This window comes from Salmo salar, chromosome 24, assembly GCF_965601325.2.
Source record: "Salmo salar chromosome 24, fSalSal1, whole genome shotgun sequence".
Taxonomy (NCBI): domain Eukaryota; kingdom Metazoa; phylum Chordata; class Actinopteri; order Salmoniformes; family Salmonidae; genus Salmo; species Salmo salar.
Genome location: NC_138314.1, coordinates 29272661 through 29287356, shown reverse-complemented (window position 1 = coordinate 29287356; position 14696 = coordinate 29272661). Strand labels below are relative to the sequence as shown.

At 40.5% G+C, this 14696-nt stretch overlaps 1 protein-coding gene across 1 annotated transcript; it reads right to left on the bottom strand.

Annotated features, from left to right (window-relative positions):
* Nucleotides 1-55: 55 nt before the first annotated feature.
* Nucleotides 56-13616, bottom strand: LOC106585731 (alpha-N-acetylneuraminate alpha-2,8-sialyltransferase ST8SIA3). The gene is made up of 4 exons (XM_014172291.3): nucleotides 13076-13616; nucleotides 10712-10834; nucleotides 9961-10518; nucleotides 56-1786 (listed from the first exon to the last, which is right to left on the bottom strand). Exons 1-4 carry the CDS (start codon nucleotides 13237-13239, stop codon nucleotides 1504-1506), a joined length of 1128 nt encoding a protein of 375 aa, XP_014027766.1. The 5' UTR covers nucleotides 13240-13616; the 3' UTR covers nucleotides 56-1503.
* Nucleotides 13617-14696: the final 1080 nt, after the last annotated feature.

Genomic DNA, 14696 nt, shown 5'->3' with positions numbered 1-14696 from the left:
TCAATACATAAAAAAAAAAAATATATATATATATATATATATATATATATATATATATATATATATATTACTGTATGCATCCCACTGATTCCCACAATGTGAAGAGTGATTGGTGAAATCCCTTTCACTTTTATCACTATGATGTTCTATCGTATTTTGAAAATATAAGATTTGAAGTCATTTGAAACTAAAACAGAACACAGACACCTTAAAAATAAAAGCTGCAATATGTAACTTTTTGGGAACCCGACCAAATTCACATTGAAAACAAATCTAAGAAGCTGTAGATCTGTTCTAGGTGTATTATTTCTATGCTTCCTGTTCTTAAGTTTTGCATTGCATCTATTACTTTCGTTTTTGTACACCAGCTTCAAACAACTGTTTGCTTATTGAAAATATATTTCACAGAGGTTTGGATGGTACAATGATTATCTACACTATACTTGCTTGTTATCACATAAACTTAAATTAGGCAAACTATTCAAATTTTTGGAACCAGGAAATGACAGAGCCATTTCTGCATAGTGCATCTTTAATTCTTAATCGTAATGATGATGATAACAACAATATACATGTACTTTAAAGTTTACTGTAATGAAATTCAGTCTATGGCTTGGTGTTGGAATGCAGATTATTCATCCTCAAATTGAAATATTACCAGAGCTATCACCAGAATCCCAATAAAATAGTGGGACTAGGGCTATCACTGCAGTATCTTTATCTATATAGGGCAGCAATTGACATACATAAAGAGGCCTTGTAAACAAATCTCATAACAGTGCAGTGTGCTGGCTGGGCCCATTGTCTGTCTACTGGCACCTGTGGTGGTTCACTGTATGCTCAAAAGGGCTGGAAAATAGACTGTGTCTGTTTGCACCTCAGTGGAGGCATTTGAATCAGATTTTTTTTTTTTAAACACTGATCTCAACTCCATCCCTGAGACTAAGCAGAAGAACAATCAAATCCCTTTGAAATAAGGCTACAGCATAATAACAATTACAGTATGCCCCCCACCCGACCCCTACACTATGAACACAGTTTGGAAATAGTGATTATTTTGCATTAAATGTATTCCCTTGTGTTTTCTTGTTGAAATAGGTTATGTGTGTTTTATTGATCTATTTATCCACACATTTATGGTAGCAATGCAAATAAAGTGATGTGAAATATTGTATGATGAGTACTATGATAGTGTGATATATTCAGCAGAACATACATTGTTACGTCATCATCAACCAGTAATCCACATCTGGAATATTCCGCCATGTTCCTCGCAACCCAAAGTGTTAGTGTGAATTACATACATTGGACAAAACTGAGGCAAGATGCAGTGGTGATATGATAGTGTGTTTCTAGAGTGAAAGCGTAATATAAAAGTATTAATTCTAAATCATGCATTGTCTGCTTTGAGTCGCAAAATATATTACGTGAGCGCAAGGTCAGCTGCTGTATTGGAGCGTCACCAAATGAATCTCTTAAGCCCGGTCACCCAGGATGGAATGTCTAAGAACAATGTGAAAGGCTCAGCTTGGTCACACCTTCTCCATGCATCTTGTAGAGCAGCTTAAACTCACTGGGCAGCTGGTGGGTCTCCTGCCACTTGGTGGTGAACTTGGTTCCTTTCTTGTCGTAGTAGTGGTAGGGCAGCTCCTTGCCTGTGTTGGGATCCCAGCCGAAGGGCCAGAAGCCATACAGATGGATCTCCTCACACATGGCCGAGGCCAGAGTGTACATGAGGATACCAGTGCTCAGTCGCTTGAGAGACAGGTTCTTGGTCTTCCAATATCTGTGGGAAAAAAGTCAACACAATAAAAACAATTATGTGTAAGCTATGGACAACGAATTGTTCGACAGAACATCTACACTCTAAAAAATGCCGGGTTAAAAACAACCCAATTTGGGGGGTTTTGTAACCCAGTGCTGGGTAAATAATGGACAGAACACACTCTGGGTTATTTTGACCCAGACAGTTGGGTTGCATGAATAACCCAACATGTTAGGTTGTTGGGATTAACTAAAACATGGGTTAATGTAACCATCAGTTGGATTTATTCACTTTCATGCTGGGTTGATCCAGGTTATTTTCAGGAGGTGTGGCTGTTACAGGCTTTAGTTTTCCCATTCATATTTTGTTAGTCAGTATAGTATGCATTACACCTGTGCTGGTTTGTCATCTCGTTAGTGAGAAGGTGTTTCACCTGTGCTGGTCCAGGTGATATTTTAGAGTGGCTGGCCCAGTGCTCCAGTTGTCTTGAGAGACGTGGAGGATTAACACTTTTTGTTGGCTCTCCCTGTTTTCTTCTTGTTCCACTTCCTGCCTTTAAGTTTGGTGTGAGTTTTTATTTTGTTCGCCTGTTCTTGGGCAAATTTAGTGGACTCTCATTGTAGGTGTCTTTTAGGTCCCAGTTGTTGTTGCTAGTCAACTTTCAGTGGACACCCCCATGAGTGTCTTTTAGAACCACTCCTAAAACCCCACCTGTTTCATTGTGGTCAGTGACTCTTTGTTAGTAGCCCCCTTCTGTTTGGGTGACATTATTTGGTTTTCTTGCTGGGGAACATAACAAAATGGGGGCTTGTCCGGGATCTTCTTTCCCTTGAGTATTGTAGGCCCTTTCGACCAGAGTGCATAAAAGGATTGGGAAAGAAATTAACATTTAGACCAGAGAGGCGTATAGCTGCAGCTCACGTCCAAAGTGGTTCAAACTCTGAATATCAGCACGAAGTGGAGGTGAGAAGCTCATCTCCCGGACAATCACTGGTACAGCTGATTTGCTGTCCTAGGTAAAGTATCTAGAAAAGCGAATTTAACTGGGACCATTCTACTACTCTTCTCAAATCACTGTAGTACGCTACTCTCATCACCCAATGGGAACCATCAACACAGCTGGCTAGCCTATCTTCCAGAGCAAGTGGAAGCAGAGTGAGCTCTGTAGCTCTGTTCAGGACTACCCGACGCAGAGGAGAGCAACAGTAGAAGAGACAAGTGAACGACACCTTTTGGGCAATCAGAGCCTTACAAGCGTGCCACAGAAAGGCCTAACACCCTTCATAAGAAGGCCTGGTTCTGACTGAGATAAATGGCAAATGAAGGCATTCACACGTAAATACATTCATGATTTCTTTCTTGAAATGGGCGGTGGTTTGTGTGCAAAGTATATGATTACTGTGAGAGAAGTGTCTCTCTCACTCCCTTCCTCTCCATCTCCTTTGTAACAAGCCACCATATGTTGTGTCAGTCCGCTCGGGACCTGTTTGTAATGTGTTAAGTGTGCATGTTTATCCTGTGTTATCATTTAGTTAGCTAGTAAATAAATAATTCAACTAATTTGTGTAGTAATGAATCATAAGTAAGGCTGGGTTTTTTGCAGATGCAGGAGGTTACGACTGTTCAGAATGACGATATGATACGAGGTTATGATTAATAGGTTGACTGTTTCATGGATTTGATAGGTAAAGACCTTTAGAGTTTAATTCTGGAGATGGTAACTCTTTAAACAACCGCTCTCATGGTGCCCCAAATTCCTAATTAGTTAATTGTTACATGATTCATTTAATCGGGTAACAATTAAACATAGTTAGTTGATTAGATAAATAACAGCCATCAGATTAATGAAAGTAAAGTCACGACACCAGACTAGAACAAGAATGCCATTCGATTAAGAGATTAAGAGAGATGGATCTGGAAGTGCTCCGAATCGAATCAGGCTATCCTGCACCCTCAACAGAGTTTGATCTTTGTCGGAACAGCCGACTTATCGCCTTTCAATGAAAAGGAGGTGGATGTATATTTTACTCTGTTTGAGCGGATTGCAACATCCCTAAATTTGGTCACTGCTCCTCCAAAGTGTTTTTGTGGGTAAAGTCAAAGTGTACACCGCTTTATCTCTTGACCAGAGTTCAGATTATGAAACTTTTAAAGCTGCTATCCTTCAGGCTTACGAGTTGGTCCCAGAGGCATACAGACAACAGTTCCGTAAATTATGAAAGACAGAATCACAAAGCCATGTTGAGTTAACAAGGCAACAAGCATGTCTTTTTGATCGGTGTTGTGGTTCTCAAGAGGTCAAGGACCTTGAGGATTTAAAGAAACTCATACTTCTCGAGCAATTCAAGAATTGGCTTCACAAAAGGGTTGCTACCTACAATACATTTATGAGTTAAGAAAGCTGCAGTTCTGGCAGATGAGTTTGTGTTGACACATAAAACTACTTCCACAAATAAAGCACCCAGTAGTTATCCCTACACAAAAAGCAATCCAGAGAAGTCACCTCCTACCGCAAGGTTTCAGTCCTTTTCTACAGTGCCCAAAGATAAAATCATCAGAAAACAGTTTTTTTTTTTGTATCCGACAGTTTGTAATTACTGCTGTGAGAATGAGAAAGAGAGAAAAAGCTGTTTCTTACTATGGGAGCACTCCAGCCCATTAAATAAACAGGTGTGTGCCTTTCCAAATAATGTCCAATCAATTGAATTTACCACAGGTGGACTCCAATCAAGTTGTAGAAACATCAAGGATGATCAATGGAAACAGGATGCACCTGAGCTCAATTTCGATTCTCATAACAAAGGGTCTGAATACTTATGTAAATAAGATATTTCTGTTTCTTATTTTTTATACATTTGCAAACATTTCTAAAGACCTGTTTTTGCTTTGTCATTATGGGGTATTGGGTGTAGATTGATGAGGGAAAACATGTATTTAATCCATTTTAGAATAAGGCTATAACGTAACAAAATGTGAATACTTTCCGAATGCACTGTACTGTATGTACTTAAAAAATATATACAGTACCAGTCAAGATTTTGGACACACCTACTCATTCAAGGGTTTTTCTTTATTTGAAGACATCAAAACTATGAAATAACACATATGGAATCATGTAATAACCTAAAAAGCGTTAAACAAATCAAAATATATTTTAGATTTTAGATTCTTCAAAAAGTAGCCACCCTTTGCCTTGATGACATTTTTGCTCACTCTTGGCATTCTCTCAACCAGCTTCACCTGGAATGATTTTCCAACAGTCTTGAAGGAGTTCCCTCATATGCTGAGCACATGCTGGCTGCTTTTCCTTCACTCTGCGGTCCAACTCATCCCAAACTATCTCAATTGGTTTGATGTCGGGGGATTGTAGAGGCCAGGTCATCTAATGCAGTACTCCATCATTCTCCTTCTTGGTCAAATAGCCCTTACACAGCCTGGAGATGTGTTGGGGTCATTGTCCTGTTAAAAAACAAATGATAGTTCCACTGAGCGCAAACCAGATGGGATGACGTATCACTGCAGAATGCTGTGGTACTGTAGCCATGTTGGTTAAGTGTGCCTTGAATTCTAAATAAATCACATACAGTGTCACAGAATCTCAAATATAAAATACATTTTGATTTGTTTAACACTTCTTTTGGTTACTACATGATTCCATGTGTGTTAACACAGTTCTGTTGTCGTCACTATTTTTCTACAATGTAGAAAATAGGAAAAATAAAGAAAAACCTTTGAATGAGTAGATGTGTCCAAACTTTTGACTGGTAATGTAACCAGTTGCTGATGTGTCAGACAAAGGCAAAACACCCTCCAAAATGAAGAACTGGGCTGCCCCAGTATCTCGCAGTATCTTCACTGGCTGCTTAACAGCATCTGCAGAGACACAAACCCGTCTGAAACAAAGGGTTCATATACATCTGATACAAAATCTTGTTTAGGAGATACATCAGTTCCAACCAGAGACTTAAGCGTCCCACCACAACAACATCCGGTGAAATTGCAGAGCGCGAAATTCAAAATATAAAAATCGTAATATTAAACATTCATGAAAATACAGGTGTCTTACATCGTTTAAAAGCTTAACTTCTTGTTAATCCAACCGCATTGTCAGCTTTACGGCAAAAGCCTACCAAGCGATTATCTGAGGACAGCGCCCCAATCACAAATAGCGATACAATAAATCCCTTACCTCTGAAGATCTTCTTCTGTTTGCAATCCCAAGGGTCCCAGCTACACAACAAATGGTCGTTTTGTTCGATAAAGTCCTTCTTTATATCCCAGAAATTTCAGTTTAGTTGGCGCGCTTGATTCAGTAATCCACTCGTTCAACATGCATACAAGCGAATCCAAAAAGTTACCAGTAAAGTTCGTCCAAACAAGTCAAACGATGTTTCTAATTAATCCTCAGGTACTCTAATATCTAAATAAATGATAACATTTAAGACGGAGAATAGTATGTTCTATAGGGAAGATAAATAACAAAGAGCGCGAACCTCATTTACGCGCACAACAAGACTACTTTTCTAATGAGAGACACCTTGGAAAAACTACAACTACTTGTTCGTTTTTCAAAAAACAAGCCTGAAACCCTTTCTAAAGACTGCAGTTCCTATGGCTTCCACTAGATAAACAATCTGAGAGGAATTCTTTTGAATATCCCATAGGCTTGCATTGAAATGGCCTGTGACCTCAACAAACAAAAAAATCTGGATGGATTCTCCTCGGGGTTTCACCTGCCATATCAGTTCTGTTATACTCACAGACATTATTTTAACAGTTTTAGAAACTTCAGAGGGTTTTCTATCCAATGCTACCAATTATACGCATATCCTAGCTTCTGGGCCTGAGTAACAGGCCGTTTACTTTGGGCACGTCAGTCATCCGGAATTCAAGATACTGCCCCCTAGCCTTAAAAATGTTACTTCTTTGGGCTCAAATCCCGTGGATCGATTTGACAAAATCTGGTGAAATGGCTCTTTCATACAAGTGCAACACAACAAATTAAAGCTTAACTTCTCGTTAATCTAGCCACCATGTCAGATTTCAAAAAGGCTTTACGGCGAAAGCAAACCATGCGATTATCTTAGGACAGCGCCCCGCATACCAACACATGAAAATCAGATTTCAACCCGCCAGGCGCAACACAAAGGTCAGAAATAACGATTTAATTAATGCCTTACCTTTGAAGAACTTCTTCTGTTGGCACTCCAATATGTCCCATAAACATCACAAATGGTCCTTTTGTTAGATTAATTCCGTCGTTATATCTCCAAAATGTCCATTTATTTGGCGCGTTTTATTCAGAAAAACACCGGTTCCAACTCGTCCAGCATGACTACAAAATATCTCATAAGTTACCTGTGTCATCAGCTTTCTCTCTGACATGAGGGCCAACACAACAGACTGGAGTTTTCTTGAATTGTAATAATTTCTTTCGATTTTGAAACATTTGAAACAACTTTCCTAATACAACTTTAGGTATTTTTTAATGTAAATAATCGATAAAATTTAAGAGGGGATAAACGGTGTTCAATACCAGATAAAAACAACGTGAAGCGCGTGACCTGGAGTGCGCATCAAAACATTAGAGAGCACTCGGGTGGACCCTCGTTCTGAACTGCCGTACTTGTTCATTTCTCTAAAGAAAAACATCAACCAATTTCTAAAGACTGTTGACATCCAATGGAAGCAATGGGAACTGCAAGCATGTGCCTTATAAATCTAGAAAACCCATTGAAAACACTGTCACCTCAAAAAAATAATTTCCTGGATGGTTTGTCCTCGGGGTTTTGCCTGCCAAATAAGTTCTGTTATACTCACAGACATAATTTTAACAGTTTTAGAAACATTAGAGTGTTTTCTATCCAAATCTATATGCATATCCTAACTTCTGGGCCTGAGTAGCAGGCAGTTTATTTTGGGCACGTTTTTCATTCAGACGTCAAAATACTGCCCCCTAGCCCAAAGAAGTTTATATAAGGTCCCACTGTTGACAGTGTATGGCAGAGTAAAAACCATGAGGTTGAAGGAATTGTCAGTAGAACTCTGAGACAGGATTGTGTCGATACACAGATCTGGGGAAGGGTACCAAGAACACAGTGGCCTCCATCATTCTTAAATGGAAGAAGTTTGGAACCACCAAGACTCTTCCTAGAGCTGGCTGCCTGGGCAAACTGAGCAATCGGGGGAGAAGGGCCTTGGTCGGGAGGTGACCAAGAACCCGATGGTCACTCTGATAGAGATCCAGAGTTCCTGTGTGGAGATGGGAGAACCTTCCAGAAGGACAACCATCTCTGCAGCACTCCACCAATCAGGCCTTTATGGTAGAGTAGCCAGTTGGAAGCCACTCCTCAGTAAGGCACATGACAGCCCGCTTGGAGTTTGTCAAAAGGCACCTAAAGGACTCTCCGACCATGAAAAAAATGATGAAACCAAGATTGAACTCTTTGGCCTGAATGCCAAGCGTCACATCTGGAAGAAACCTGGCACCATCCCTACGGTGAAGCATGGTGGTGGCAGCATCATGCTGTGGGGATGTTATTCAGAGGCAGGGACTGGGAGACTAGTCAGGATTGAGGGCAATAATTAACAGAGCAAAGTACAGAGAGATCCTTGATGGAAACCTGCTCCTGAGAGCTCAGGACCTCAGACTGGGGCGAAGGTTCACCTTCCAACAGGACAACGACCCTAAGCACACAGCCAAGACAATGCAAGAGTGGCTTCAGGATAAGTCTCTGACTGTCAAAGGTGCTTCAACAAAGTACTGAGTAAAGGGTCTGAATACTTATGTAAATGTAATATTTCCATTTTTTTCTTCTAAAAACCTGCTTTTGCTTTGTCATTATGGGGTATTGTGTGTAGATTGATGGGGGAAAAAGCAATTTAATACATTTTAAAATAAAGCGGTAACTTAACAAAATGTGGAAAAAAGTGAAGGGATCTGAATACTTTCTGTATTCACTACATATTTACCAAAAACAAGTGGCTGTTCAGTCTGGCATTGAATTATTGACAGCCAGTAGACACAATGTTTATATTGGAGAAGGTGACACATTTAAGTAGGGATGCATTTAAGTTGATCATGTTGTGAGATGGTAGTTATTTTCTGTTGGTTGAGAACAAACTTGTCCAACAAACATATAGGATATATTTGTTGTCTTAAGGGGAAGGTGTTACAGGCTTTGATTTTTCCATTTATATTTTGAGGATGCATGCTAGAACATGGGGCGCACTGATTGGTGTCACCTCATTGTCATCTCGTTAGTGGGAAGGTGTTTCACTTGTGCTGACCCAGGTGATATTTACGAGTGGCTGGACCAGTGCTCCAGTTGTCTTGAGAGATGTAGAGAGTTAAAACAATCCTTTATCTGATCTTCCCAGTTTTCGTTTTGCTCCCATTTTTGTTTTGCTTACTGTCTTACTGGTGTGGTTTTTTTTGTTTGCCTCTTGGGCAAATTTAGTGGGCGCTCATGATGGGTGTCTTTTAGGTTCCAGTTGTTGTTGCTAGTCAACTTTCAGTGGACACCTCCATGAGTGTCTTTCAGAACCCCTCCTAAAACCCCACCTGTTTCATTTTGGTTGTGGTCAGTGACTCTTTGTTAGTAGCCCTTCTCTTTGAGTGACATTATTTGGTTTTCTTGCTGGGGAACATAAAAGTGGCTTATTAGAGGCCTAGCAACATATGATGCAAAATGCATCATACCGGCTGTATTTTTGAATTTTGAAAGTTATATATCTTAACTTGGTTGCTGACATACAACACATTTTAGGACAATATCAACAATGGACTTATGAAACAAATACCAAAATATGTTTTTGGGGTGGACTTTTCCTGTAAGCCTTCTGTAAGCCTCATAAAAGCTTGAAAAGTGTTTAACGGTAACATCCGGTATAGAACAGATGAACAAGAATGACATTTACTATCACCGGTGGCCAAAAAAACCCACCTAAAAGCCACGCCCCTATTAATACATACCTCTGTTGGGTTATATCTCAATAACCCAGCATCAACAACCCAACCTTGCTCTTTTTAAAGAACACAACACAACTAAGTGACCCAATGCCTGCAATCCAGCATTTGCTTTAAATGTACAGTTTGTAGTAACAATGGTGTCTGAAAGTGAGAACAAAACCACCCATGACTGCCCTGATGCCCAGAACTCTGGCACAAAACTCAGTCCCTTCCTTCTCCATACTTGTTGACATCCTGCATGATGTTTCCCGGCCAGGCCAGCTTGATCTTCAGCTGCCCCTTGTGCTCAACAAAGAAGTCCACCAGGGTCCGTGTGACGGTGGCCGAGGTGTGGAGGAAAAATGCAGGGATCCACAAAATGGCCCCCTCCAGCTTCTTCAGGTTGAGAAAGAAGTTGTTGCGGTCCTGGATGGTCAGCAGATTGTTGTAGTACCTCTCCAGGATGCTGGGGTTAAAAGTGGTGAGGTTGGTCTTCCGGCCCACATCCTTGTAGTAGGAGTCGGTAGGGGCGAAGTTGCAGCGGAAGATAAAGTCGGCGCTGTCGATCTCTGGCCCACAGTGACTTCCTGTCAGGATCCCACTGTTACCCACCACGGCACACACGTTGTAGTGCTTGTTCTGGATGGGTGAAGCATCAGGAAGCAGTGACTTCAGGTTGTTGTTTATGGAGAAGACATACTTGTGACTGGAGAAGTCGAAGTGCATCAGCTGGCCGACGCGTACACTGTTCTTGGTGAGGGAGAAGTTGTTGGCCACATCAATGTAATGGAAGATCTCTTTCCTGAAAGGTAGTTAACAGATAAAAATATCAGCTCACAGCTGCTGTTTCTACAAAATGTAGTTATGTAGCCAGCTGCAAATGGCAAATAAACTGTCATGTTTTACTAAACACAAACAGTATTCTGTTAAACTGCTTTACAAACAATATAAAAGTTTCTACAGATTATTACAGATGTCCCACATAATCATAATACCTTTGCTGATAAAAAGCTGTCCTATTAAATTTCCATTTGGATGGTTTCCCTTGCAGCTCCTCATTCAGAGCATGGGTTAATGGGATGAAGGATGGGTCCAGGAAATTCAGGGCAAACTGTGACCTGAGAGGAAGAGGGTTTCCCTTAGTAAAGACACTGTTGATATTGTCAGCATGTACTGTAAGCATTACAGTGAGTATCATAAGTATTCACCCCCTTGGATTAATTCACATTTTATTGTGTTACAAAGTGGGATTCAAATGGATTGAATTTTATTTTTTTGTGAACGATCTACACAAAATACACTGTAATATCAAAATGACAAAAAAATTAAAATGTCTTCAATTTGAAAATGTTATGAAAAATGAAACACTTGTATACATTGATTAGAAAAGTATTCACCCCCCACCGAACCAATATATGTTAGAAACACCTTTGGCAGTGATTACAGCTGTGAGTCTTCTTGGGTAAGTCTCTAAGAGCTTTGCACACCTGGATTGTGCAATATTTGCCCCTTATTCTTCTACATTCTTCAAGCTCTTTCAAGGTGTTGGGGGTCATGACTAGACAGCAATTTTCAAGTCTTGCCATAGATTTTCAAGCAGATTTCAGTCAAAACTGTAACTTGGCCACTCAGGAACAGTCACTGTCTTCTTAGGAAGCAACTCCAGTGTAGATTTGGCCTGGTCAATGTCCTGCTGAAAAGTTAATTCCTCCTAGTGTCTGGTGTAAAGCAGACTGAAGCAGGTTTTGCAATAGGATTTTGTATGTGCTTTGCGCAATCCCATTTCTTTTTATGAAAGTAAGGAGGCAGATTTGCCCCAAACATAACGATTTGCTTTCGGCCAAAAATTGTATTCCTTTGCTGTGTTTTCTTGCAGTATAACTTTAGTGCTTTGTTGCATACATAATGCATGTTTTTTAATATTTGTATTCATTATATTTACTGTATATTGTTATTTTCAATCATTCAGTCATTTAGGTCATTATTTTGGAGTTGCTACAATGTTGTTGATCCATCCTCAGTTTTCTCTCATCAGTCTGTAGCTCTGTAGCTGTTTTTCATGGTGACATCCCAGAGCAGTTTCCTTCCTGTCCTGCAGCTCAGTTCAGAATGATGACGTATCTTTGTTGTATCTGAGTGGTTTAATACACAGCTTAATTATTAACTTGACCATGCTCCTTGACCATGCTCCCTGGTCTTTGTAGTTGAATCTGTGCTCGAAATGCAATACCTGACTGAGGGACCTTAGAGAGGTTGCATGTATGGGGGACAGAGTAGTCATTCAAACATCATGTCAATGCCTGTTATTTCACACAGAGTGAGTCCACGTAACTTATTTGTTAAACCACGTTTTACTCCTGAACTCATTTAGGCTTACCTAAACAAGGAGGTGAATACTTAAGCAAGACTAACATTAGCCTATATTAGTTAATGATTTTGTGTTAGTTTGGAAACATTTGTAGAATTATATTTTCACTTTGACAATATGAAGTCTTTTGTGTTGATCAATTACAAACCATGAAAATATTATAAATTTCAATCCCACTTCGTAAGGCAACATAATATGAAGAAAAAAATCAAAGGGGGTGAATACTTATGGACATTCAATGATTCTACAGTTGAATTTTCATACTTTTTTAAAATGTAATTGATGCTGGATTTGTATTAGATTAGGCTACAGTCGCGTGCAGAGGAATATTTTTTATTTCGATTATTTGTCCAAGCCCATTCAGTCCGTGCTATCCGGGCTCAGTGGAACGTCCCTACCCCATTGAAGTTGACTTTTAAACTGGTTAAGTTAAGGGTTAAGGTTAGGGTAGGGGTTAAGGGTTTAAGGTATGGACGTCCCAAGGATTCCAGATAGCACTGACCAAAGCCCATTTACGGCATGCATTCAGGCGTAGGTTTGTCACAATAGGCAAGATTCGTTCACTCAGCACCTTGGACAGTTCTCTTGTTTGAAATCCGGCTCCATGTGGAGCAACGATTTGTTGTCACATATGGCATTTTTTTTACATTTAAACACTAACCTCCTGTCAATGATTCTACAGTTGAATTTTCATTTAAAAAAAAGAAATGTAATTGATGCAGGGATTTGCATTAGATTAGGCTACTGTAGCGTGCAGCAGAATATTATTTATTTGTATTATTTATTAAGGCCCTGATGCAGTTAGCCATATTATGCCATAGCCTACAGAACAATGTGGCCATAAACAATCATAAAGATTGTTAGGAACAAAATTGTCACGCATGCGCCTTGTCGGTGACATAAATCACATCTTATTTGACAATTTCAGGTGGTTTGAGTCATGTCAAAATAAAAAATAATGAGTTTCAAGGTCTTGATTTAGCCTACTCACCGAAATCCTGCGTGGAACATTATCCGTGGTGGTCCTCCCATGTTGTCATATTTTGTGGAAGAGAAGATGCTGTCCTTTCTAATGGACACATAACTTATTAAGGAGAAAATGAGAAGAGCGACCATCAATATGACCAAACCCAGGGCGTTTGAGATGCGGACCATCTTGGAGCGTTTTCATTCCTTGAAGAAAAGCGATTAAAATGTGCGAGCCTTCATCACCTCGATTCGAGATGCTGATTTTGGCTATACGTATTGGTATTATGATAAAAAATAAACATGCTTTCTCATGTAAAACGGACGGCAAATGTGCACTGCGGTTGAGAGGGCAGGATAGTCATTGGATGGCAGTCGGCTGCCTTGGCGATCCGTCTTCGTGCATTCTCATCATCCCTGCCTTGGCTTCGCGCTGAAATGCAATTTCTCTCCAGCCCGATTAATTCAATTAGGGCGATGCATCTGAAATTCACGTCAACGCATCAAACCAGCAAACATCTCACTGCTCTGTTACGCACCCTTTCCTCAGGAAATAATTTCACATATTTCGGTGTGTTTGTTGAGCCAAGATGAAAAGAAGAACCTAAAAGTGTCATGGCTGTATTATAACTCTCTGGGGTTTACAGATGGGAGCAATTAACTTAGTGGTATGCATACCATCCAAGATTACTTGCTGACTGTATAAAATACTGCAGCACAAAATATTAAGCAAATGTGGAAGCCTGATCAGCATCGCAATTAGGCCTGGCTTGCAGTCAGAGTTCCAATTCATCCCAAAGGTGTTCGATGAGGTTGAGGTCAGGGCTCTGTGCAGGCCAGTCAAGTTCTTCCACGCCGATCTCGACAAACCATTTCTGTATTGACCTCGCTTTGTGTACGGGGGCATTGTCATGCTGAAACAGGAAAGGGCCTACCCCAAACTGTTGCCACACAGTTGGAACCACATAATCATATAGAATGTCATTGTATGCTCTAGTGTTAACATTTCCCTTCACTGGAACTAAGGGGCCTGCCCGAACCATGAAAAACAGCCCCTCCTCCACCAAACTTTACAGTTGGCACTATGCATTTGGGCGGGTAGCGTTCTACTGGCATCTGCCAAAACCAGATTAGTCTGTCAGACTGCCAGATGATGACGCATCACTCCAGAGAATGCGTTTCCACTGCTCCAGAGTCCAATGGCGTCGAGCTTTACACCACTTCAGCTGACACTTGGCATTGCTCATGGTGATCTAAGGCTTGCTTTCATGAAGCTCCAGAGGAACAGTTCTTGTGCTGACGTTGCTTCCAGAGGCAGTTTGGAACTCGGGAGTGAGTGTTGCAACCGAGGACAGACGATTTTTACGCACTTCAGCATTCGGCGGTCCCGTTCTGTGAGCTTGTTGGACCAACCACATCGTGGCTGAGCCGTTGTTGCTCCTAGACATTTCCACTTCACAATAGCAGCACTTACAGTTGACTGGGGCAGCTCTGGAGAGTATGGAGATTGCATGGCTGTGTGCACAATTTTATACACCTGTCAGCAACAGGTATGGCTGAAATAGCCAAATACACTAATTTGAAGGGGTGTCCACATACTTTTGTATATATAGCGTGTATGATTCATTCGTTAAACAAAATTAAGA

Coding starts and splice junctions, on each gene's coding strand:
- LOC106585731 (XM_014172291.3), bottom strand. CDS start 13,239: ATGGTCCGCATCTCAAACGCCCTGGGTTTGGTCATATTGATGGTCGCT. Junction 10,835..13,075: donor ATGTTCCACGCAGGATTTCG/GTGAGTAGGCTA, acceptor TCTTCCTCTCAG/GTCACAGTTTGCCCTGAATT. Junction 1,787..9,960: donor ATCATGCAGGATGTCAACAA/GTATGGAGAAGG, acceptor TTTTTCCCACAG/ATATTGGAAGACCAAGAACC.